Below are 25,206 nucleotides of genomic sequence, written 5' to 3'. Positions count from 1 at the left end.
GTTGATCGATACAATAATAGGAACAATTATTGTTGAGACTACATTCCAAATGCTGGTAATTTCGTGGGCAAGATCTGATTATTTTTTTATATTTTAGTATATTATTGTTATTCTTATATATATGTGTCTGTAATACTACGCCATATAGAAATATATTATTATTATTTACTTTATTGCACTAAAAATAAGTACAAAAAAATTACATACAAAGTTAATGGCATAGGTGGATATCACCCGATATTTATATATATCTTATAATCTAAATATCTCGTGTCACAATGTTAGTTACAATACTCTTCCGAACCGCCTGGACCGATTGTTATGAAATTTTGTGTGCATATCGGATAGGTCTGCGAACCGGCCAACGTCTATTTTTCATATCCCTAAGTTCTAAGGGGGATTAAGGGGGCTTATAACATATATGGCAAAACAACTTTTGCATGGTCAGCAAGTATATATATAAGTGTGTGTGTGTGTGTGTGTTATTGTATTTATTTTGCACGTTGTACTTATTGCATTTCCATCTGTTACCTTGTCTATAAATTACACACATATACCATTAATAAACCAAATTCCTTTCTTTAGCCTACGGCTGCCTGGAACAGATGGTTTTTTTTAGCAATACGGCCGCGTTTTCTACTTGTCTCCAATTTTTGTGCTATTGCGAATTCTTAGTCACAATAAAGAAGTCACATTATTATTATGATGTACAATATAATGTTAATATTGCAAAATCTCATATACAACTAAAGCAATAATAAGTACTGAGTTGTAATAAAATTATAGAAAATTGACATACTCATCATTTGTAGACGATGGATGAAGCCCTAATGTCAGAAACGAGTAAGACTTTTATTACAAGTTTTATGAGTATAGACCCAGAGCCAGGCGAATTAAAGATAAGAGCCATCTTACCAACTTATTATTTCTGTGTATATTTGTTCACTGTATGGAAACTGTAATCAGGTATCTACGTAATGTTATCAAAAATGAAATTCATAAGGAAGATAAAACTAAGAACCCTCGAGCCACTGACATAACATGCGGTCTACGATAGCCAATTCAGTTTCCCTTCGGCCACTCAATTAATCGCTAGAATTGGGCCTGCTCGGACTCTCTGAGTTGAAGGACCTTTAGGGGTGAAGTGTTCTCGTGTGTTTCAACTATGTACTTGGGACCACTTGGGGCACGACATAGGGCAAGAATAACGTATCGTTTTGGAAATACTTGGCATTGGTTAAGTGTATTGAATTATTGTATATGTTACAGTAAAAGCTCGAGGTTAATTGTAGCCAATTTTGAAACATGAAAATGATCACCCGTTCGATATATCATCATTTCATCACAGATATATGGTAATAGTCCAATTTTGAGTTTATTTGATATTATCATACATCGCAAGCGTATTTTATAAGTTTAGAGGAGCAGCCACTGCTCGACTGTGGATGGTTGAGTTTTATTAAGGTCGACAAACCTTATGGCGTAATAATAATGAAAGTTTTATTAACACAGTGTCTGATTCGTTTTTTACTGGAAGCAAATATTTGTATAAATATTTCTTTTTGATCTGGATATTTGCCCTCGTGGATATTGTCACCGTGCTTCGGTAATCAAGTATAGCACGTACATTAGAAAGATATTATCACAAAAATAAAATCGACACTCTTAGGATGTCAGGATAATTAACAGCCAATCCAAAGCAATAGCGCAGCTGATTAAGCTCCACCCCTTCTCCTGTATATGACAACAGGCTTTTGTCCTACAGAAGATTTTCTGTGCAGCTCTGATTGTTATGAATATATGTATATATCGATATATTGCCACAATCCTGGAGTGCCATAAATCGCAAAAATATTCCAACTTGCGTATGCTTATTTAAGAGTAAAATAATAGAAAAAAATTAGGAGTAGATTGTAATTAAAAAGGTTGAAAGGAGACAAGGTAGTCCGGTAATGGCAAGAAATCAAAACCCTTACGAATATAAATAAGTGTCAGAGGGTTGCATAAAATAGTACATTGTAGAAGAGATAGTCTCAGTATTTATGACAAACCGAACCGTTCACAGTTTACAGAGAGGAAGAGGCAAGTAAATTGGCTAATGTTACATTCTAAATTTTTAGCTTTGTTTTATGACTAGTTTTTGCCCGCATCTTCGTCCACGTCAAATTGTTACTTTGAACAGCGCTTTTACTTTTTTGAATACATATTTTACAAATATTACAAGCATATAATAATACACACTTCATATCAAGAGCCTAAATACAAAGTTACATTTTAACTACGGGGTTGCATTTGAACTACGACAAAGACGAAATTTTTTTGTGGTGAAAGGTATTATATCCTTTCCCAAGGCTGTCCAAATTCAAGTTCGATAAGATCGATTCAGCCTGTAACATCCCGCTGCTAGGCATAGACATCTTTCTCCATGTAGGAGATGGATTGGACCATTATCCACCACACTACTCCACTGCGGGTTGGGGGATATATTCCTTACTATGAATAACGATCGCTATCAGGTATTAATGTGGGTTCGATTCCCATCTCGAGTCTTGGTGTAATATAAATATTTATTAATATATTTATATATGTATTATTTATAAGTATGTTTATCGAAAAAAAAATGTAGCTATACCAGTCGGCTGTTATACCTATAACACAAGCATTAAGTTGCTTACTTTAGGAACAGACAACCGTGTGTGTTTTGTGTAAATATTTATATATATTTATATTTATTAATGATAACAACAGGGACCGACAGCTTAACGTGCTCTCTGAGGCAAGGTGGGGAAACTCACAAAGACACAATGGAAGCCGGAAAGAAATATTTATACAAACACAAATATCTATCCAGAATCGATATCGGCAATCGAACCCGCAAACCACCGGTGCTTATGGTATACATGGCACACGCACCACTATACCGGTACCTACTAAAATATTTATAGGGATTAATTAATTGGCATAATATTATTTGTTAATTTAATATTAATTATAAGCTCACTGACTTAAGGCTGACTTTGTCGCACCGAAGACGCTGCTGTCCGTCCTCGGTATGTGTATTTAAAAGAGCTGTAGGATGGCTATCTCGCCATCGGTCGGCTAGTTCCATGGTAATATTGGAACTTTGCTATCTCTTTGTCGTTCCTACGACACCCACGGGATGAGAGGTGGTGGCTAAATTCTGTAGTGCCGTAGCCACACAGCATACGTAATAACTGTAATACGTTATGACAATACGTATCTGTACTTATATTTCCTATATACTCATAACAACTTGTATAAGTGAAGCCAGATTGATTGATCGATTGATTCAGCCTGTAACATCTTACTGTTGGACGTAGGCCTCTTTTTTCGTGTAGAAGAAGGTTCAGAGCTTAATCAACCACGCTGCTTCACTGCAGATTGGTGGATACTGTAGTTTGGCGGATAAGTAAATATACTGGCAAAACATAAAAATACAAAACCAATTATAACTTAACGAAGACCAAATTTTTTATTTCACTTTTGACGGATTTCATCAAAAGTTCAGTTCAGTTCTTTGCTTAATGGATTGGAAACAACTTTAGATCAAGTTTAATATTAGGTTAGAGCGAGTAAAATCGAACAAGGACTTTTAAAATACGTCCGCAAAATTTATTAGATAGAACACATGCGACCAAAGATAAAGTTATCATATAATCTGTATATACATAAAAATGGATCGCTAAATGTAGTTGATAAAATTAAAACTCGAGAAAGGCTGACCCAATTCTTCTAATTTTTCTTTAAATTTTTCTAATTCTTTGTAACAGATCCTTATGGCTGATTTTAGAAAACGTAACTTTTGTTTCAATTTCACGCGGTTGATAAAGCATCAGCTAGGATATAAATAAATAAAGGCTTACACTCAACGGCCCAGTAAGATTTACTAATATGTCGGGGGTCTGGAAATACGACAAAATCACATACGATCACCACTACAACAGCACTTCCTGTGACCGCACTAACGCATTGTCTTTGACGACTACTTCTTAAAGTAGTGGGTAATGTCTAGCCTATTATTTACCGAAGGGTTATAGCTAGATTATACCAGGGATTTCCAAAGTAGGCGAAATCTGATTTTCAGGAGTCTAAATATTATAAAAATCTGGTCGTTTGTTTATAATTATTATTTAGCGTATATATTATATTAGCGTTCTAAATTAAAACTTTTGGGGGCAAAGCCGCTATAAACTCTAAATAATATATACACTTAATATTATTTAACTTAAGAAGAATATTACACTGTGACAATAAAGTACTTTTATAATACCTAACAAAAATGTAATTTCATTTTTTTGTCGAAAATAAGTACGTCTTTTCACATTTTTGTCTTAAAAATTTTGCTCATTGGGTGCTTCTAATATTGTCAAGTCTCATCTACGGTGTGATGCACAATACATTTTAATGCATTCTTACCAACTAAATTGTAATATCCATTTATTTTTATATTTATGTTTTTTTTTAACAAATTTTTGTGTTTGTATAATTAGAGGATTCAAAATGATTTTATACAAAACGTTAGTCATTTTCCTGTTTGTCATACCATGTTATATAACACAAAAGTGAGTTTAATTAATTTAGGCAATCAATCAGAAAACGGTTTGAAATTGTATTTAAATTCCCATCGAAATCGGCTTAAATTGCCAATTAAGGCTTTGTACTTAATATCTCTTCGTTCATTTTATTTTAAACTGTTTAATTTATTTAAAATCAAAATTATTTTAGAATTAATTTATTTTACATTTATCAGCAAATAAATACACATAGGACTTTATCAAAGTTGGCCAGATTATTGAAGTTTACTCCAAAGAACGAATATAAGTGACGTCGTATGAAAAAATATGAGGAGAGAAATCATATGAAACAACGAAACAGTAGTGACGGTTTTAGCAAGATATAGGGTCAATTAATGTTTTGATTTTGGAGCTTTATAGTTATCGTTAATTATAATTTAATTCGCGTAAGAGAACATTTAAATTTTTAAATGTCGCTAATCGTACTGCGGAGTAAACTCTAGTCACGTGTCGGGCCTTTTTTTAATATTTAGTAGCCAGTCACAGATTATAAAAATCGCTCAATCCTTTTAAATCTGTCATGGTTGGTTTGAAATTTACAACAAAAGGGAATTTATGTACTCTATTTCCTTTTTCCTCTCAAGATAAAGAATAATTGTCACTTTTTTCAATAAACTGATGAAATAAACCCCAAGGCTTCAACCAAATTGGTATCAATTTTAACGTAAAATAAAATTTCACTTTTTAATTTACAATAACAATTTGGAATATCGACGAAGTCTAAAACATTACAAAGAGAGCACTCCGATTGAAACCAATACCTTTAACAAAGAGAAAGGCTTAATTAATTTCATTTATATAACATCAGTTCAAACCAAATGCAGTACAAAGACAAAGAAATAATTTTTCTAAAAAATGTAAAGAATATATATATAAAATAAAATTCATATATAATCTACTTTAAGCCGCTGAGAAGGAACGCAAAGCGTATACGATTAATTTAATTACAGACTAAAAGAGGGCCTAAAAAATTTAATATAAAATTGACACTTGACAGCCTATCGACATTGACATTATACTGAAAATAATACATATTTTCTTAACTGAATTCCAAAATAAAGAGGAGGTTCTCAATTCGACTGTATATATTTTTATGTGTTACCTCAGTGCTTTTTAATGAGTGGACCGTTTTCGATGATTCTATTTTTAATCGAAAGATGGTGTGTGTGTGTTCTCATTTAAATTGAATTGAGATCTAACTAGAACTAATGTTTTTTCGTGGACCTACATTTAATTATATCGCATAACTTTTTACTGTCTGTACCGATATTAATGATTCTTGTTTAAATCAAAAGCTGATACTTGTCATTTATTTTATTTTATTTTATTTTATTTTATTTATTAGGTTAGCCAACAGTTGTTTACACCGATTCACAGACATTTAACATTTAAATATAATTAATACATAGCACAAGTGCAACAACCACTTATAGGCTAACACCACATGCAAAAATCACCGTTGCACTTAGTGAAAGATAGAATATGGTTGCATTAGATAACACAATAACCCAGCAATAATCACATAATATCAGATAAAGTTTGGGAATTACATAAAAACACATCATAATGTCATCATTACTTACAATATAAAAATTTCACAATTGATAGAAAAATTGATTCACAGTACATTAGAGACACAAGTATTCACGTTTCACAATTTACAGAAGCATAATAAATAATTTAAAAGGAAGAAAAAAGAAAAAAATAAGCCACATACTAAATTCACACTTAATGAAAATAATCTTAACTTGGTGGGTAGAATGTAAACAGCAGTGATCGACAGTGTATATAATATGTTGCGGACAAAACATGCATTAAAAATGACTGGATGTGGCATGGCCACAGAAATCCAAATAATAAGACTGACTCATTATTTAGACTTCTGCGGGCATGACACTTCAGAATAGCACAGTGATACGTAAATATAACCTATTTCCCCTGTTCTGCTTTTAGTTCTTAATATGTAATTCATTTATTTATTTACTCATCTCAAATTCATTAATCATGTGGTGTGTGTGTGTCATCAGTCATGTGGTTCCATTTAAATTTGATCAAGATCTGGTGACTACTTTTTGAGTAATATTTGTTAACACGTGTTTATTTGACTATTTTTCGTCTACTGCCACTGCCACACTGGGCAGGCGGGTGACAATATGTCTGTCTGGCTTTGTCGCACCGAAGACGCTGCTGCCCATCTTCGGCCTGTGTATTTCAAAGCCAGCAGTTGGATTGCTATCCCGCCATCGGTCGGCTTTATAAGTTCCCAGGTAGTAGTGGAACTACATTATCCCTTAGTCGCCTCTTACGACACCCACGGCAAGAGAGGAGGTGGCTATATTCTTTGATGTCGTAACCACACAGCAGCTATTTCCTATTTCAAATAATAATACCTAAATATAAATTATGATCTTTACTTTTACATACATTAACAATTCTATTTCGACTTTACAAACGGGAATGAAAGACTATGTGCTTTTACATAATATATTTCAAGTTATTCCATTCACTGAAATCATAACCAACGCGTATTGTTAAGTAAACCAATTGTAGAACAATTGCTTATGAATATCAATGTATATAATAATATATATATTTAAAATCATATGGTTAATGATACGTTCATTTTAATCAAAAATATTGTTGTTTTTTTTAATTGTTAGTTATTTTTCGAAACCATTCAATTATGGAACTGTTTGAGACATAATATAGATTATACTTTAAAGTTCTAATGGTGCACTATAACAAAAAAAAACATAAATAAAAAAATCCTAAAGATTGTTCTCAAGCGGAAAAAAAAAGTATCTTTGTACTTCTTTAAGCTTGCCCTAAAAAACCTCGTACAAAAATTATCAATTTCAATCTAAGTATTTGAAGTGATAACAAAATGTATGACGATAAGGTAAAAATAAAATGAGACATGTCATGATAAGCTGGTGTCAAATTCGAAAGTTTTCTCGCATATGAACGTTTTGTTAATTTTAAGAGTTATTCTTATTCTGGCATGAGATATATATATATATATATATATATATATATAATGATATTTTGGTATCGGCATTAAGTACAATACTATAGACTTCGAGCGTCGCATTTATTTGCAGAAGACCTAAAGCCATTGTTCTAAGAAAAAATATCCCCATCTTCATATCTCATGCCAGAATAAGAATAACTATTAAAATTAACAAAACATATTAACTTAAACACATTAACTAAACATATATATATATTTACAACACTTATAGATTTCTTGCAATGACGATTTCTAAACCTACTCGATTTGAGTTCTTGAACTATGCTGCAGTTTATTGGTTTTAAATCTATACCTAAAACGCTCTATAAATTAAGAAGATAAAGAAGAACAAGCTGTGCCCCGCAGTTTCAACTGCGTTAATTTGAAGAAAAAACTTACTAATATTAAAAACTTATTACTATATAACCTATATAGCCTTCATCGGTCAATAGACTATCCAACACGAAAATAATTTGGAAGTTATACTTCTTTTGGTGCATTAGGCAAAAATGATGAGAGTAAATTTTTACGATGCGCGCGCAAAAAACCGACACCCTGAAGTTAACTAGTCAAAAAAGAAGAAGTTAGCAACGTGAAATTAGCTAACCAATGAAGTATAACTTCTTACTTGCGTACATTCGAACCAGTAGTTCCTGATAGACGCGTCCAAACTAACAAACGGACAAACTTTTCAGCTTTATTAGTACCTATAGATGGAAACAAAATAGAGGCATTCCATGTAACCACGTATACCTACTAACTATTTCAAATATTCCGACATAAATTCATTAGAATGTAAAACATCCAATAGACACCTTAATCTTATCGCTAGATTTAAAACCTGTCCCTAACGTTCTGTCCCTAAACTACAACTTCTGTTTGACGTTTTTCCGTATATACATATAGCTTCGGAATGTTTCATTTCAAACCTCTCGCTTATATTCGCCTGTACAGGGCACTTATTTCGTCGTCGTATTGTTGATATCAGTGTGAATTCTGGATTACTTGATATGACAGCTATTAACTGTGTGTGACTTGTGCCGCAACCATGCATTTCCGACACCCCCATTGCTTCCTAGATAATATCGATTTCCTCGTAAATCGGCTGTCTATCCGGTATGATAAATACCCCTATATATCCTATAAACCGTTTAAAGCGCTTTAGTAAAGCTGTTAGAGCACCTACATTTGAACGTTATTCGTATAAAAGCAATGTTCGCTTTAGGCGGTGAAATTTGTACTCAAGCGAGAGTTACATCGACTGTATAAAACGATATTGAGCTTATACTCTGTCTATTTATTACTATGAAACTAAACTTTACAAGGTTGGCTAATGTATTCAAATAATCGTTACAGTTTTAATAATATATAGCCTAGCTAGTTCTGGTATATCGTTTTGTGATTCTGTACAACTTCTGTGCAAAAATAATCTACATACTTTTTCATTTGTTTAGCAAGTGCTCAAATGCAAGTGCTAAATTTACTATTACCAAAAGTATGAATATCACTGCATTTTTATCTTAATCCCATAAAAGGTATTATATAAATATATTTTCTAAAATCAATTTTTATTACTATCGATTAATCTATATATTATACGTGGAGCAAAATTTTTGAAGGTACCACTTTTTACGAAAATTACGCGGACGGAGGAGTATGAAATTTCGTACATTTATAGTTTATATAGGTAGAGAAGTGCAGAATGCTAATGTTTTTTTTTCAATCATGCATAAAATACATTTAATCAATAAAAAACACACACTACCATGTGTTTGACACACACACTACCATGTGTTTGACACACACACGTACATATATATACTGATTTGTTTATTATTATATAAGTATAGTCATTGACAACAGAACCTTAATAATGTTCAAACTAATAATTTAAATTAATTATGGTCGAATTTCGATCACCGGGCGACCCCTATGGATATATAATTATCGATTAATATAGAATTACCTACAATGAATGGTATCAATTAAACATTATTACGTTCAGTTACACAAATTAATGTCGTCACATACTCAATAACGACAAAAGTAAATTACTTAAAGCGAGCACACGTAAATAAATAAAGAAATTTACTATATCAAAGCGAGACCTACGAGACTCCAATATCGGAGTCTATAACTCAGGCGGGAAAATTAAATTTGCAAGCAACTGCTCTCAAAATACAAGAGCAAGGTGAGTTGTAAGCTCTAGTCGATATACATTTATAGAAGAACTTTCAGTTTATTAATAGTTGAACAACCGAGACGGGACATGCTCGTCTGTCCTTTGCAATAACACAATTATGTGTGTAGCAACTTGCTTTGTTTCCTCACTGTAAGCATCTATCCACGCTATTTGTGGATACATAGTTACACTGAGAAACTTGGGTTAAAACCATTTAATACCTAAAAAAGCTTACCTCTTTATTTTGCGAAACTGAAATATTTGTTATTAGAATTTTTGTCAAATTTTTTTATACCTACATAATATTAGTAATCATGTTCATATCACAAAGCATCACATAAAATAGTTACCATAGAGGCTTTTAAAAAATAATTTCGTTCCACTTAAACAAATATAATAATTCAGAGCACAAAATAGTTTAAAAAGCTTTTAACGTGTAAAAGGTATTTTAATTTAATCTTTTACATATTTCAGTAAGACAAAAACAATTTCAAAGTTATATCGTGTGTTACCCATTACCATGAGAGCAGCTTAAACAAAATTCGATCGTTATTTTTGGGAAATATTATTGTTTACGATTTAAAAGTTTCGAAAAAAAAATCGTTTTCGAACCTGCTTTCGTTAACAATGCTAATACAAATTCGTTAATTGTAAAAAAATATAAATGCGTATATAGTAGAAATATAAATTGTCATAATATTAGCATCCAATTGCACGCCAAATTGATACGAAACTATAAACATGCCCAATGAAGTTATTGAAACGAAGTTCCTTACGGCAGGCTTGACATTTGGGTGGGCGACCGAACTAAAAAAAATGTGATACTAAAACCGTAAGAAAAATATATAACGGAAGTGACGTAAAACCAGTCACACGACTGTATAATATGACGTTTGTAAAACTAAAATATTACTAATAAACTTTTTTTTAAATTATTTATGTAATTTTATACTGTCGACAAAAATAAATAAAGACATGTTTTTTATTTCACTTAATAGTTTGAATTATTATAATTATTATTATTTTGTTTGATTTATTTTATTTTACGGTATTTTGTTATTTTCTAAAATACTAAATTTCCTAAATACTTTTATGTACTTAATTAAAAACTAATCAACATAATTAAAAAAAAATCAAGAACTAGAAAGTATAAGTAGTCTCGCTTGTGACGTCGTGCGAAACAGCTATTGTGTTTGTAATTCCGAAGTTACGTATTTCTACCCCCAACCTAAACATATATAATAAATAAAATACAAAAATGCCTAAATGTGATAACTGCAACAAAGTGATAGCTAAGAAAACTGCATTTCTCGAATGCAACAACTGTTCAAAAACAGTGCACGCCAACCAGGCTTGTACTGGCTTGTCATCCAAGCAATTAGCAGCACTGCGCAACGCTGAGAATTTAGAATGGACCTGCGAAGATTGTTGTCGCGAATCTCCAAGACGGAAGTCGTTTATGATACAAGAAGAAGAAGAAGAAGAGGAAGATGCAGAGGAGCTAATAAAGACACAGGGAAATGATACAGAAACAAGTGTGATGAAAAAACTACTACGCGACATTTCGATCGAGGTTAAAAAAGCAGTAAAGAAAGAAATATGCTCAGTGAACGATGCTCTTAACTCCTGTTGTCAAAAAATGGATGGAATAATGGATACTTTGGCGATAATTAGTGGAAAAATAAAAGAATTGGAAAATAAAAATACATATTTAACAAATAAAAATAAAAATCTGGAGTTAAAAATCGATGCAATGGAACAACACATTGGAAACCTAGAGCAAAAGCAGCTTAACAACATTATCGAAATCGCTGGTGTACCCGAAATGATAGAAGACAACACGGAAATTATGATAAATAACTTAGCTACAAAACTTGCTATGAAGAAAGAAGATATAATTTTAACTAAAACTGTGAAGGGAAAAAATGGGAAGGAAGGCATACTCTACGTGTCTGTAAAACAGGAAGAACTAGTGGACCAGTGGATACGAGCAGCAAGAAAATGAACCATTTATGCAGGGGACATTGTTTCATCTTCAGACCCGTCTGTTGCTAGATCCAAGATTATGGTACGCCGTGCCCTATCTCACGCCAATAAAACCCTCTTGTGGCAAACTAAGTTAAAGCTCAAAGATACCCATAAATATATATGGTTTCAAGGCGGTAAAATTTTAGTTCGCAGGAGTGATAATGATAAGCCTGTCGTCATCCGAAACTGTACGGATATAGACAATATAGTGATGGAGAAACAAGTGAGCCGATAATAGAAATCTTACGCGCTAGGCACTGTATCGGAAATAATTGAAATTCATGATGCAGCAAACTTAAATGATTTTAGTACCTATCTTCCTAAACATACTTCTTTATTTAATGTTGTCCATGTTAATATTAGATCCATTATCAAAAATTTTAGTTCATTAGTGCAGATATTAAATCAATCTTTATTATCTATAGATATTGTTATTGTAACTGAGGTAGGCATTTCAATGAGTAGCGATCTTTTGAAATTATTTAATATTAACGGTTATGAAATGTGTAGTGTGCTTCGGGAGCAGCGACGTGATGGTGGTATAATTATGTACATCAAAAATTGCCATAATTTCCAGATAGTAAACGATTTTAAACTAAAACACTGTGAATCACTAATAATAAACATCCAAACTACCCGCCACTACCCGACACACATCTGTGCATTGTATCGACCACCCAATGAAAGCAAACACCTTTTTATAAATGAGCTTAAATTACTATTATGTCACAATTCAATCAAAAACTCTGATTTATTCTTCTTTGGCGATATAAATATTGATCTGAAATTAAAAAATAACATACGAGATCATTACTTAAGCTGTATGTCCGAGTGTGGTCTGATAAGCGCGATATCGGATTACACGAGAATAGAAATTCGAAATGAAAATATTACGCGGAGTTGTATTGACCATATATTTGTTAAGTCGCGCTCGTCAGACTTATACTCGGCCGCGCTTAGAACTGTAGTGGCGGATCACCGCATGTGCATACTGTCGTGCGCCTCCGCACAGTTTGATAGCAGTGTACAGGATGATACGAAAATCAAAGAAATAATAAATGATACAAAATTAATATCTCTTCTTGAAAACGTTGAATGGAACATAGTTGAAAAAATGCAAAATCCATTGGAAATATATAATTTTATAGAAGATAATTTTAAAAAATGTTACGAAATTTCCAAATATACTATAAAAACTAGTCTTAATAGTAAGAGAAATAAGTATCCGTGGATAAACAATAAAATTAACTTTCTTTGTGAAAAAAGAGACTTTCTATATAGGGAGTGGAAAAAAGATACAAGCAATAAAATATTAAGGTTAGAGTACAATAAGGTAAGAAATAAAACAAATAAAATTATTGAATTATCGCGAAACAAATACTATAATCAGGAAATAAACAATAATATAAATAACCCAAGAAAGCTTTGGAATATCTTAAATTCCCTAACAGGTAGAATAAATAAATCTTTGGATGCGGCAATACTAAAAGCTTTTAAAAAAAATGATTTAACTATTAAACAACTGGCAAATAATTTTGGCAATAGTTTTAAAGAAAATGTTAAAAAAATATTACCTAACTGTAAGAAAAAACTTTTAAATGAGTCGACGTATATATTTCTTCAAAATAGTTCAATAAGATTTAAAGCGGCAGATGCAATAAGCATTAACAAAACAATTCAGAAATTAAATACAAGCAAAGCGCCCGGGGCGGACCAGATTCGATGCATAGATATAAAACGCTTAAGTAAAAAAATAACAGCTGTAATTGCAAAGCTAATTAACACCAGTGTTAAATCTGGTATTTATCCAATACAACTAAAGAAAGGAATAGTAAGACCTATCTACAAAAAAGGGTCTCATAACGACTATGACAATTATATACCAATTACCATATTGCCAGTGGTCGATAAAATATTTGAAAAATACATATGCAATCAGATACAAAATTACTACGCATCGAATGACGTCTTATCCGGGGCTCAGTTTGGATTCCAAAAAAATAAATCAACTACTTTATTATTATCAAAATTTACCGACGAAATTAATAATTATCTGGACAGTAAACAACACGTAATTCTTTTATTTATTGACTACAGTAAAGCGTTTGATACACTCGACCATAAATTATTAATAAAAAAATTAGACAATACCGGCGTCCGTGGTCCACTTCGTAGATGGTCTGAAGATTACCTCAAGCACAGAAAATACCGAGTGAGAATTGAAAATGAACACAGTGATAAAATATCTTTCACTACGGGTACAGCTCAGGGATCTGTCCTTGGTCCTCTTCACTATCTGGCTTTTGTAAATGATATGGGAAATGTCGTTAAGTATAGTTCGATGTATCAATTCGCTGACGACACATGTCTAGTAATAGCCAATAAAAACCTAGCAAAGGCAGAGAAAATGTTACAACTTGACTTTACCAACCTTTGTATGTGGTCGCATGACGCAGGATTAGTATTGAACTCGCTTAAAACCAAAGTTGTACATATCCGCTCGACGCATTCTAACAAAAACGAAAGACCAATAAAAATACTGGCACACAGCCACGACTGCCTTCACAAACCAGATGTTAGAATAAAATGTAATTGTACTTCTTTAGAACAGGTCAATCAATATAAATATCTAGGCTTAATTGTGGACGAAAGATTTCATTGGAGTAAACACGTTGAATATGTATGTGACAGGCTACGAGCTGTGTTAGCAAAATTTGCCATTCTAAAATACAAAATTCCGTATCCTATTCTTATGAATCTCTTTAATACACTTGCTGAGTCTCTTATTTCATATGGAATAACGAGTTATGGTAAAACATTTAAAACTTACTTAGATAAAATACAAAATCTACAATTAAAAATATTAAAAATTATAATACCCAAAAAAGTTAAAAATCAATTGTACAATGAAAACAACCTAAATGGAATATTTAAATATTGTAAAATATTACCTGTGCATACGAAATTTCAGATGCTATTATTAATGGAACAATTTCACAAAAAGGAATTTCAAATTAAAATTAACCATAAAATCACAACAAGAACAATTACACAAAACAAACTCGCTACACCTAAAGTTCGTAACTATTACGGTAAACGCACAAATAGATATTTGATACCCACTTTAATTAACCAAATACCCAGAACTGTACTTTTCGATATTACAAAAGATAATTACAAATACAAATTTAAAAAATATTTCTGTGAACAACTGCAAAAAAATGAGAAATATTAAAAAACTCAAATTTAATAAATGGATATATCTATGTATGAATAATATGTATTTTATTGCTATCTGTTTTTGAATAATTAATAAATAGAAGTAAAATATATATGAATATAGTAACTAATTTACCATAACAACCTGTATACTGCTAGCTATTTCTGAGCAAATAATAATTGTGTTTGCTCGCAAACGAAAAAAAAACCGACTTCAATTACATCGACAAGTAATACAACGTAGATCGACGAAAAAATAGTCAAGCAACTACGCGTTATCAAAGATTACTCAAAAAGTAGTTATCAGATATCGATAAAATTTATATGTGACCACATGATAAACATCAGCTTTCGATTAAATTAAAAATTATCAAAGTCGGTACACCCAGTAAAAAGTTATTACGGATTTTCGAGAGTTTCCCTCGATTTCTCTGGGATCCCATCATCAGATCCTGGTTTCCTTATCACGGTACCAAACTAGGGATATCCCCTTTCCAACAAAAAAAGAATTATCAAAATCGGTACATCCAGTAGAAAGTTATGCGGTATAATACAACGCAGGTCGACGAAAAAAGCGTCAAGTAAAAACGCATTATTAGATATAACTCGAAAAGTAGTTGTTAGATCTCAAATAAATTTAAATGGGACCAATTGGCACACACCACCTTTCGATTAAAACAAAATTTGTCGAAATCGGTCCACCCGGTCAAAAGTTCTGATGTAACATACATAAAAAAAAAAAAAAAAAAAAAAAAAAAAAAAAATACAGTCGAATTGAGAACCTCCTCCTTTTTTGGAAGTCGGTTAAAAACAAATTAACTATCTCGCTTACACCCGTATGTTTTTTGTAATCGTTTTTGTGACCATACCGTCGATGATAGTATTGTTTAATTAATAAAAACGAAACTATTTTTAATAAATAGGGTAGACGTAAAACTTTGTTTAGCAAAAATTATCTAAGCGTAGTATAAATATGTTTTTCGTAACCACTGTAGATTGTAAATGTTATAGCAATATATTACAAGTCTTATGTAAAATGTGAGAGACTGTTACTTGCGGACAAGCTTATGGGCTTTTGCAAGTAAATATAATTTGATGTATGCTTTTCTTAATGTTACAAATAAATAAAAAAAAAATATATATATATCAAATTCAACATTTTTTTTTTCAAATTGTGTTGCTTCTATACTATTCGAAGGAACTTCGGTCCTACCTGGTGTCCCATGACACCACTTAATTTTTGCTTTAATATCATACATGTTTGCTAAATGTTAAAAATAATACAAAATAATTTTATCCTGGTTTCTAGACAACTTTAGAAGTAAATATTTTGTAATCGTGTCGTAAAACTATAGTATCGACTTTTTCCTAATTAATCTTACGCCTAGGACCAGCTGGGCTTGACGCTTTTAACGCTCATAATAGCGCTCCTATATTTTAGGATCAAAACTTTTCGCACGCTTGATTTGGGGAGTAAGCTGGTGAATGCGTAACGAAAACGTTACAAAAAGTGTGAGTCGAGCGAGACGAACTATAGTTGAGAGGGAGATATTAGTTAGTGAAGATAGAAAGTTTTACTTCAGTCGTGTGGTCTAAAGCACACTCGTTTTTTTCTTTATTGAAAAAACCACTCCACTGTTTTCCGAAATTTTGCGAAAATAAATAGTTGCAGTTATATAGTAAGTACATATAATACTAGAAATATGTGTAATAAAAACAAGAACTGCTAAGTTGGAAAAACAAAAAATACCAAACTTGAAAAAAGAAACTATCTTCTACAGAGTTCACTAAATATATCACCCGATAAGCATAAAGTATCCAGTTTTTATTTTTTGCTGCACAGTTATCCAGTAACAGATATGTGTTTAAGGTCTCTGTGTGAAAAGGGCCCTAAAACATCTCACGATGTTTTCTGCCACATATTGCTTCATGCCTTAAACTCTTCCATACGGGACTCGTCTTGACAAGCCCCGTACAGGCACAACTGGCGTAATTCTCTGCATACCTCGCCTTTATCAATTCATTTTTTAATTAATGATATTTTGTAGTAAAGACATAACAGCCAGTGAGATTTTTTATATATAATAATATAAGGTATAAAATAATTATGTGGAGTAAACAGCTAAGACATAGCTTAAGCCAGTTGTGACTTTTCTTCTATTTGAATGTGTTAGTAGATCAAGATATTAACATAAAAAATGACAATTGTCATCTAAGCCTTTTATATTTGACGTACGCCAACGGTCACAGCACTGGTTTGTGGCTGTTGCGCTGGCGATTGCGGGTTCGATCCCCGCACATTACAAACACTTGTTTGGCCATAAAGATGTTTGTCGTGGTATGTATCCGCAGGGTAGGGAATAATTATATCCGCCAACCCGCATTGGAGCAGCGTGATCCATTAAGCTCTGATCCTTCTCCTACATAGAGAAAGAGGCCTATGCCCAACAGTGGGTTATTACAGGCTGAAGCGTACGCCAATTACGCCACTTCTATTAAATATATCATATATTTAAAAATATAAAGTTGAAAATATAAAAGTCATGTTTCACAATGCGCCCTTTCCTGCAATAAAACTATAGTTGTAGTTAAAACACATGTCTTATAATAATAAAATAAAATATTAACACTACTAAATTAATACACTAAATTTTAACACTGATTTTCAGTAATTGTCTTCGAGAATATATCTTTTATTGGAACGAAGTTTTGGAACGAAGTTCCTTACGGCAGGCTTGACATTTGGCTGGGCGAGCGAACTGAAAAAAAATGTGATAGATACTACAACGGTAAGGACATTATATAATGGAAGTGACGTAATATCAGTCACATGACTGTATAAAATGACGTTTGTAAAACTAAAATATTACTAGTAAACTTTTTTTTAAATTATTTATGTAATTTTATAATGTCGACAAAAATAAATAAAGACATATGTTTTTTATTTCACTTTATAGTTTGAATTATTATTATTATTATTATTTTGTTTGATTTATTTTATTTTACGATATTTGTTATTTTCTAAAATACTAAATTTCCTAAATACTTTTATGTACTTAATTAAAAACCAATTAACAAAATTAAAGAAAACCAAGAACGAAAATATATATAAAATTCAACATTTTTTTTTTTCAAATTGTGTTGCTTCTATACTATCCGAAGGAACGACGTTCCTACCTGGTGTCCCATGACACCACATAATTTTATGGTTTGTTGTGCTATATGACCAAACTTGAGTAGCATCTCATACATACAAGAGGAAATAAAGTCAGTAATAGATAACTTTTATTATATTAAATAAATTAAGACATTTTGTTTGAATTTTAAAAACATTTATTTTACATCAGACTTAAAAATCATATCGCAATATATCTAATGGGTAAGTCCATACTCATATTTCTATAAAACAGTCCGTTCATACCATTTCTTGGTGTGAAATATCTTCTTAAAACTTCCCTAACCTCGGCAACAGTTATTGCTGGCACACCTTCATAGCCAGATTTTATATAAACTGCGTTATTCAAACTTTGTGGATTACAAAAGTAACCACCTTCAAATTTACTAAACGGATCGCCGCTCTTCTTTTTGCTATCCTGACGTATTAAGAACACAGCATCAACTATTTCTGCAACTGTTTCATATGCCAGAAAACAAAGGACTTCCAATGCTAAAGAATTTATTTTTAACTCTTTGTTTGGGTTAATCCATCGTTCCAATTTCACAAAACCTTTACTAAGACCGTAGCCTGAACGAAATGAACTGCACCTAGCTTTGTGATATGCTTCATATTTTTCGTATGACATAGATTCAGTTATCTTAGACGCCCTAACTTTCCTCAAGTAGTCTATAGCATCAAATTTTATTTGACTCACTTCGTCCATTTCATCCATCTCTTGTATAACGTCAATGTGTGTGCGTTTCTTTTTAATAGTGACATCTTTTTCTTCATCTAGAATAATTCCCGGCAAAATGGTCTCCGTCGTCGTACTCACTGTTGGCTGTCGGTTTTTATCTATTCGATCTAATTTAATTTGATAGTCGTGTAATCTTTTTAATTTCACTGGATTTTTTCTCACCAAATAAATTAAATCATAATTTGTTATTACGTTTGAACCTCTCATGATCGAGTTGTTCAGAGCTTCTTGTAGCATCGTTCTCAATTGTTGCAGTACGATATTTTCAACCAAAACCACTGTTGCAGCGTTTGGGTTCGGATTGTCTCCAAAGCCGTGCATCATGTTAGATATTTCCTTTTGAAAGTTTGTTCCTTCTCCGGTAGCATCAATAGTAAAATATGACACCATTTTAATTCCATAAACTGTTTTATATGTTAGAAATTATTATAAGTAGTTAAGTATAAATGTAAATTATTTTATAACTGCTTCAATCAGCTGTATCTGTTTGTTTCTGTTTTTCTGACTCTATGACAGCTAAACGAGTGTTGACATTATCATAATTATTTATTAGCAACGCTAGCTAAATATCTAACTTACACCTCACTGGGCATATCATCGCGTTAACAATATCTGTTTAAGCACACTTTAATACTAATAATGAAAATAAATTAATAGAAAATTTTCGTGAAAGTCCTTAAAATAAAAATCTTTGCTTTGCATGTACCTAAATGAACAAGTGTAGAGTAACTACAGAGGAACTTTTCAGTCAGCTGATATTGACAATAGATAATCAGACAGTGACTTAAGTACCTGATATCTGGCATTAGAGGTTAGTAGTATGTTATTGTAGCAAACTTAAAATCATTAAGTATTGTGCAATAAAAATAAAACATATAGTATTTAAAAAGAAACAGTCATTGTTAAAAATGTATGTACTAATTAGTGCTACTTAATAAAATTTAATTATTATTTCAGGTTTTAATTTCAGTCAAAAACAAATGTTGAAAAATTTGAGACCTTTGACACCTATTAGATAATTTACAAAAATGAACATACGAAGAATCGTTTTGAGTCTCCCAAAAATAAGTTTTAAAGAACAAACAAGATATATTTCATGTTGGTCTTGTGGAAATAATATTAATAACTTGGTTTCAAATCTTTTCTGTTCAAATTGCAAAGCTTTGCAAAGACCAGACGAACTAGATAACTACTTTAAAGTTCTAGGCGTGAAGGAATCGTATGATCTAGATGAAACTGAGCTATCAAAAAAGTATAAAGAATTACAAAAACATTTACACCCTGATAAATATGGTAACAGGTAAAAACATACTTTTGTATGTGTAACAACAATGTCTTTTATGTATACCTTAATTATTTATTAATGACTACTAGATGAAATTATTGAAAATACTAACAATATTGATGCACAACACTACAGAACTCATTATGAGCTTACTATTTAATATTATATCTTCAAGATATCAAAATTATACATTTTTATATTTGATGTTTTAATAGATGAAATGAAAATTCATTATATTTAATTTTAAAATTACTTCCTTGTGTCATGTAACAGTCAATATTTGTCTAATTGACAGTTTATAGTTGTTGCTTCACTACTAATTGAAATCTACAGACAATAAGATGCAGATTAATATTCTGTATATTATATAGTAGAGTTGTGCCGATTATGACTAGCCGACTAGGCTGAAAAAAGGCAGATCAGTCCCCTCACATACAATAACTGTCTAAAAATTTGCAAAGATGAAACTATAATTATTAAAAACATTATTTTTAAACATCACAGTAGCCATTCTTAAGAAGTAAACTCCGGTTGCCTGTTGGTGCTGCACACACTTTTTTAATTTATGTAATTCCCATACATACCTACAAAATAAGAAACCGGTCAGTCGACGCTCTTTGCCAAATAGTCGCACACTATGATATCTAGTCTATTTAAATATATAGTTGCCAGCAAATTGGCACATCTCTAATATTTATGTAACATATGTGGGCTATGCAGATTAGTAATAGCAGAAAAATTCGTAAGCAGTAGACTGCATTATAAAATACATTATGCTATTTCGACCTTAATAATTACTAACAAACCTTTAAAAAAGTGTAGTGAAATTTGAAATTTTTATTGCATATCTCACAGTTTATCGTACTCGTCGCGGAGTGAGACTGCAAAATAAGTGTAGTATAGATTAATTTTAATTAAAAAATTGTGTATTTCTCATATACTAAATATGCACTATTTTAATTTCAGGGATAAGGAAGAACAAGAAATATCAGCACAGTATTCATCCCTAGTCAATGATGCCTACAAGACCCTTCTAGAACCATTGGCAAGAGGTATTTGTCTAAAGCTTTTGATTTTATATGGCCTTACAAACAAGAGGCAATAAATTAAACCATATACTATACACTACATAGCATTTTAAATAAAGTAAACTTGTAAAGCTCTCCTTTACCTATAAATAACTAATATTTTTATGTAAAGAAAGAAACACATAAATGTGTAGGAGACAATGAGATATAATATATTACTGCTCTGTCTAACAACCCCTCAGTTGTAGTGGTATTAGTAGTCGCCTAAAACACCGGCAGTTAGTAAGTTCGATTCACGCTCAGGATGGATATTTGTATATATACAAATATTTCTTCAGCATTTGGATCTCTGTCCTTGTGGATCTCTCCACCGTGTCTTGGAGAGCACGCTAAGCCGTCGGTCCCGGCTGTTATCATCAATACCTGATAGCAATTGTTACTCATAGTAGGGAACATATCCGCCAACCCGCAGTGGAGCAGAGTGGTGGATTAAGCTCCAATCCTACTCGTACATGGAGGAAGAAGCCTATGCCCAGTAGTGGGATATTACAGGCTGACCCGATCACACTGATTCAGCGCGGTAGTTGCACAACCTCTCGAGCAGAAGACTGTTACAGCAAACTGTGCCAACAACTAGCCAGTCTAGTGTCAAATATAGTCTAGCTTAGAAATGACATGTGGTATGTGTGATTTAAATTAATACCACTTCCTTGTAACAAACCTGTATCATGCTCTAAATTGTCAATAAATAAATAAACCATATGTCTTATAAACTTTATTAATTTAAACATTTTTTTAATATCATATCAAAAATCGACCGTTCCAGCGGGGATCGAACCTGCATCTCCGACTGACGTGTCGTGGCTCTAGTCAATTAAGCTATGGAACGATGTATCCGCTAGATCGAAATTTTTTAATTTATTAATTTCTTTACAGTACTTAATTATTTTATAAAACAGACTGAATTTTATATTCATATTTTTTCCTTGTGAAAATATTGTTTGTTTATAATTATATTTGTTACATTTGGTCAACTTTGTGATACGATGCTTTGTGAGGCGAGCTTTAATGACTGCGACACAGCTTTATACTGATGTAATTACTATCGTTACAAATTGTTTTTGCTATGTACCGAATATTTGAAATAAATAAATAAGTGTTAAAATTAATTATTTTTTTAGGTATTTACATGTTAAATTTAAGAGGAAAAGATATACCCGAAGATACAGAAATTGACCGAGAATTCCTTATGCAAATAATGGAAAAAAATGAAGAAGTAGAAAATGCAGACACTGAAGAGGAAATAATGAAACTAAACAAAGAAATCAAAGAAGTTATTAAAGATCTTCAGAAACAGCTGTCGAATGCATTCTTTGACGGTGACTTGAAAAAAGTTATGTATTTATTAAGTCGTATGAAATATTACACAAGCATCGATAATCAAATACAGGCAGCTATCCGAAGTAAAGGAATTATAAAATAAAAAATTTCTATAAATTGTTAAAAGCAAAAAAATTGTTATTATTATATTAATAGTTATATAAATGTTGTTTTCTGTGTTTCATTTATTTTATTCATAATAGTTATTTAAATAATTTTTGTTCTGTAATTTATTATTATAAATGTTAAAATAGCGAGACAACTCCAGCTAATTTATTGATCTATCATCAGGTGCAGTGAGGATAAAAATTACCTGATACTTACAAGTAATAATAAATACACGTTATTAGATAACTCAAAAACTACTCATCGGATCTCGCTCACCACACGACTAGCGCCACCTTTCGAATAAAAAAAGAATCATAAAAATCACAACCGCTCTTTTGTAGTGGTGCGAATAGTCGCTTAAAACACCGACGGTTTTGCGGGTTCGATTTCCGTTCGGGATGTTTTTCTTTCCGATTTGGACGTCTGTCCTTGTGGGTCTCCCCACCATGCTTCGCAGAGCACGTTAAGCCGTCAGTCCCGGTTGTTATCAAAAATACCTGATAGCGATCGTTACTCACAGTAACATATCCGCCAACCGCTGTAGAATGTTACAGGCTGAATGCACTACGCACCATAAAGATCGGTACAGCCAGTAAAAAGTTACGAGGTAACACAAAAAAATGCAATTGAATTGAGATCCTTCTCCTTCCTTTTAGTCGATTAAAAATTATTACGTGCCTTCTGATTAAGTAGACATTACGTGCCTAACTATTCTTTCTCGTATGTATTATGTTCATTATAGTGGCCCCAGTAACATATAGGTACGCTTCAGTGATATATATTGTTCCAAAGAAGTACAGTCAAATTGAGAATCTCTTAAGTCGGTTAATAAACACGGATAATAATGGAGATTTATAAAGAAAAATGCAATATTGTACACTAGTCTGCAGTAGTAGTGGTATAGGTGTTGGCACGGATCTTGAGCGCTTGGCGACGGGAGTTTGAGAGGCGAAGTTTGCGCATCATGCACACTAAAATAGTCTAGTTTTAATTGAGCAGCAAATTAGCACCAAAGGCTTAGCGCTCCTGGAGCAAGGAAAAGGAACGAAAGACGGACGTGTGTCAATTTTGGCACGAAATAAGACTGACCTATCATTGTGCGACAATATGATAACCTGGTCTATCGTATAGACTACCGCTTTTATTATTAAAGTATCTGTACCTTAAATCATTTAATTTGGTACAAATAATTACTATTACTGAGAGGTTGTTGGTTACCTTGCATTTTTTAAGAATCAAATCTCATTTCGCCTATCGCAGTCCACTGCCGGACATAGGCCTCCCCAAGTTCGCGTCAAAAATATTGCGAACTCATGTGTTTTGCCCATAGTCACCACGCTGGGCGGGCGGGTTGGTGACCCCAGGCCCTTGGAGCCTAGGCCCAGACTTATGTCTAGGGCCTAGGCCCCAAGGGAAGCAGTTGATGGACTTCTACTGGACGTGTCCCCCGGGTGGCGGATAGGGGAGACTGCTCGCGGTTTAACCGCCGCGGGTGACAGGGGTCTTCAGACTCCCGCGGACCAAAACCAGACGGCGCGCTCCGGGTACCGCTCTGGTCATCAGAGTGGACCTGTGAGCACAGGTGTGTTGGCACGGAGGTGCAGCGGTGTGTGTGGCGCTGAGACGGTGCGTAGACGTGGGGGTCGGTTCTTCCTTCCCCTACGCGGAGGACGGGGTGGGTGGGTTTGCTCGCCTGCCCAAAGGCGCACGACAGCGCGCTATCGCGCTGAGGCCTCGGTCAGCCGGTGTGGGGGCCGTGGCCACCTTTGGCCTTTGTCGACTCCATTTGGCACTGTCCGCACCGGGGTACACCTGGGGCGCCGGGGTGGCGCGAGAAGGTGGCGTCCTTGGGGCGCGGTGCCGTAAAGCACGGTGGGTGGGCGGGGGCTTTACTCCCCGCCCGTGGGGGCCAGCAGGCGATGGGTCGGGGGATTCGTCGTCCGCATTGCCGGTACCAAGTCGGGCGCGCTTCGTGTTCGAGTGCGCCTTCCGAGGTGCTTTGCACCACGGTGGGCCGGGCAAGGGCAAGTGCCGGTGGGGTTTGTGGAAGAATGCTACAGCGTCCCCGCGACCCCGCCGCATAGACGTCTAGGCGGAACACACGTGGCGGTTCTTATTCAGTAGAAGTCTGAATCCCCTCTGGTAACCCGCGCCGAAAGGTGTCCATGAGGTTTTTCACCACGCTAAAAAAAGGTGGGTTGGTGACCGCAGAGCTGGCTTTGTCGCACCGAAGACGCTGCTGCCCGTCTTCGGCCTGTGTATTTGAAAGCCAGCAGTTGGATAGATATCCCGCCATCGGTCGGCTTTTTAAGTTCCAGGGTGGTAGCTGTGTTATACCTTAGTCGCCTCTTACGACACCCACAGAAAGAAAGAGGGTGGCTATATTCTTTACTGCTGTAACCACACAGCATAACAATCAAATGACACATCCAAATCTTACCCGCCCTGTAATAGTTA

General features: G+C 33.4%; 2 protein-coding genes across 2 annotated transcripts; one reads left to right on the top strand and one right to left on the bottom strand.

The window, feature by feature from the left end:
* Window positions 1–18,349: 18,349 nt before the first annotated feature.
* LOC123663349 (transcription initiation protein SPT3 homolog) lies at window positions 18,350–19,397 on the bottom strand. Its single transcript, XM_045598038.1, has one exon. The coding sequence runs from the start codon at window positions 19,336–19,338 to the stop codon at window positions 18,391–18,393; it is 948 nt and encodes a 315-aa protein (XP_045453994.1). The 5' UTR covers window positions 19,339–19,397; the 3' UTR covers window positions 18,350–18,390.
* Window positions 19,398–19,686: 289 nt separating this feature from the next.
* Window positions 19,687–22,767, top strand: LOC123663351 (iron-sulfur cluster co-chaperone protein HscB). Its single transcript, XM_045598039.1, has 4 exons — window positions 19,687–19,759; window positions 19,906–20,248; window positions 21,200–21,285; window positions 22,443–22,767. The coding sequence occupies exons 2-4, from the start codon at window positions 19,977–19,979 to the stop codon at window positions 22,742–22,744; spliced, it is 660 nt and encodes a 219-aa protein (XP_045453995.1). The 5' UTR covers window positions 19,687–19,759; window positions 19,906–19,976; the 3' UTR covers window positions 22,745–22,767.
* Window positions 22,768–25,206: the final 2,439 nt, after the last annotated feature.

Source organism: Melitaea cinxia, chromosome 20 (genome assembly GCF_905220565.1).
Source record: "Melitaea cinxia chromosome 20, ilMelCinx1.1, whole genome shotgun sequence".
NCBI classification, from domain to species: domain Eukaryota; kingdom Metazoa; phylum Arthropoda; class Insecta; order Lepidoptera; family Nymphalidae; genus Melitaea; species Melitaea cinxia.
This window is presented reverse-complemented; position numbering and strand designations above follow the sequence as displayed.

What these genes read in the sequence shown, in the direction of transcription:
- LOC123663349 (XM_045598038.1), bottom strand. Translation starts at nt 19,338, where the DNA reads ATGGTGTCATATTTTACTATTGATGCTACCGGAGAAGGAACAAACTTT.
- LOC123663351 (XM_045598039.1), top strand. Translation starts at nt 19,977, where the DNA reads ATGAACATACGAAGAATCGTTTTGAGTCTCCCAAAAATAAGTTTTAAA. An exon ending in CCTGATAAATATGGTAACAG is followed by an intron (nt 20,249 to 21,199) that starts GTAAAAACATAC and finishes TTTTAATTTCAG; the next exon opens with GGATAAGGAAGAACAAGAAA. An exon ending in TCTAGAACCATTGGCAAGAG is followed by an intron (nt 21,286 to 22,442) that starts GTATTTGTCTAA and finishes TTATTTTTTTAG; the next exon opens with GTATTTACATGTTAAATTTA.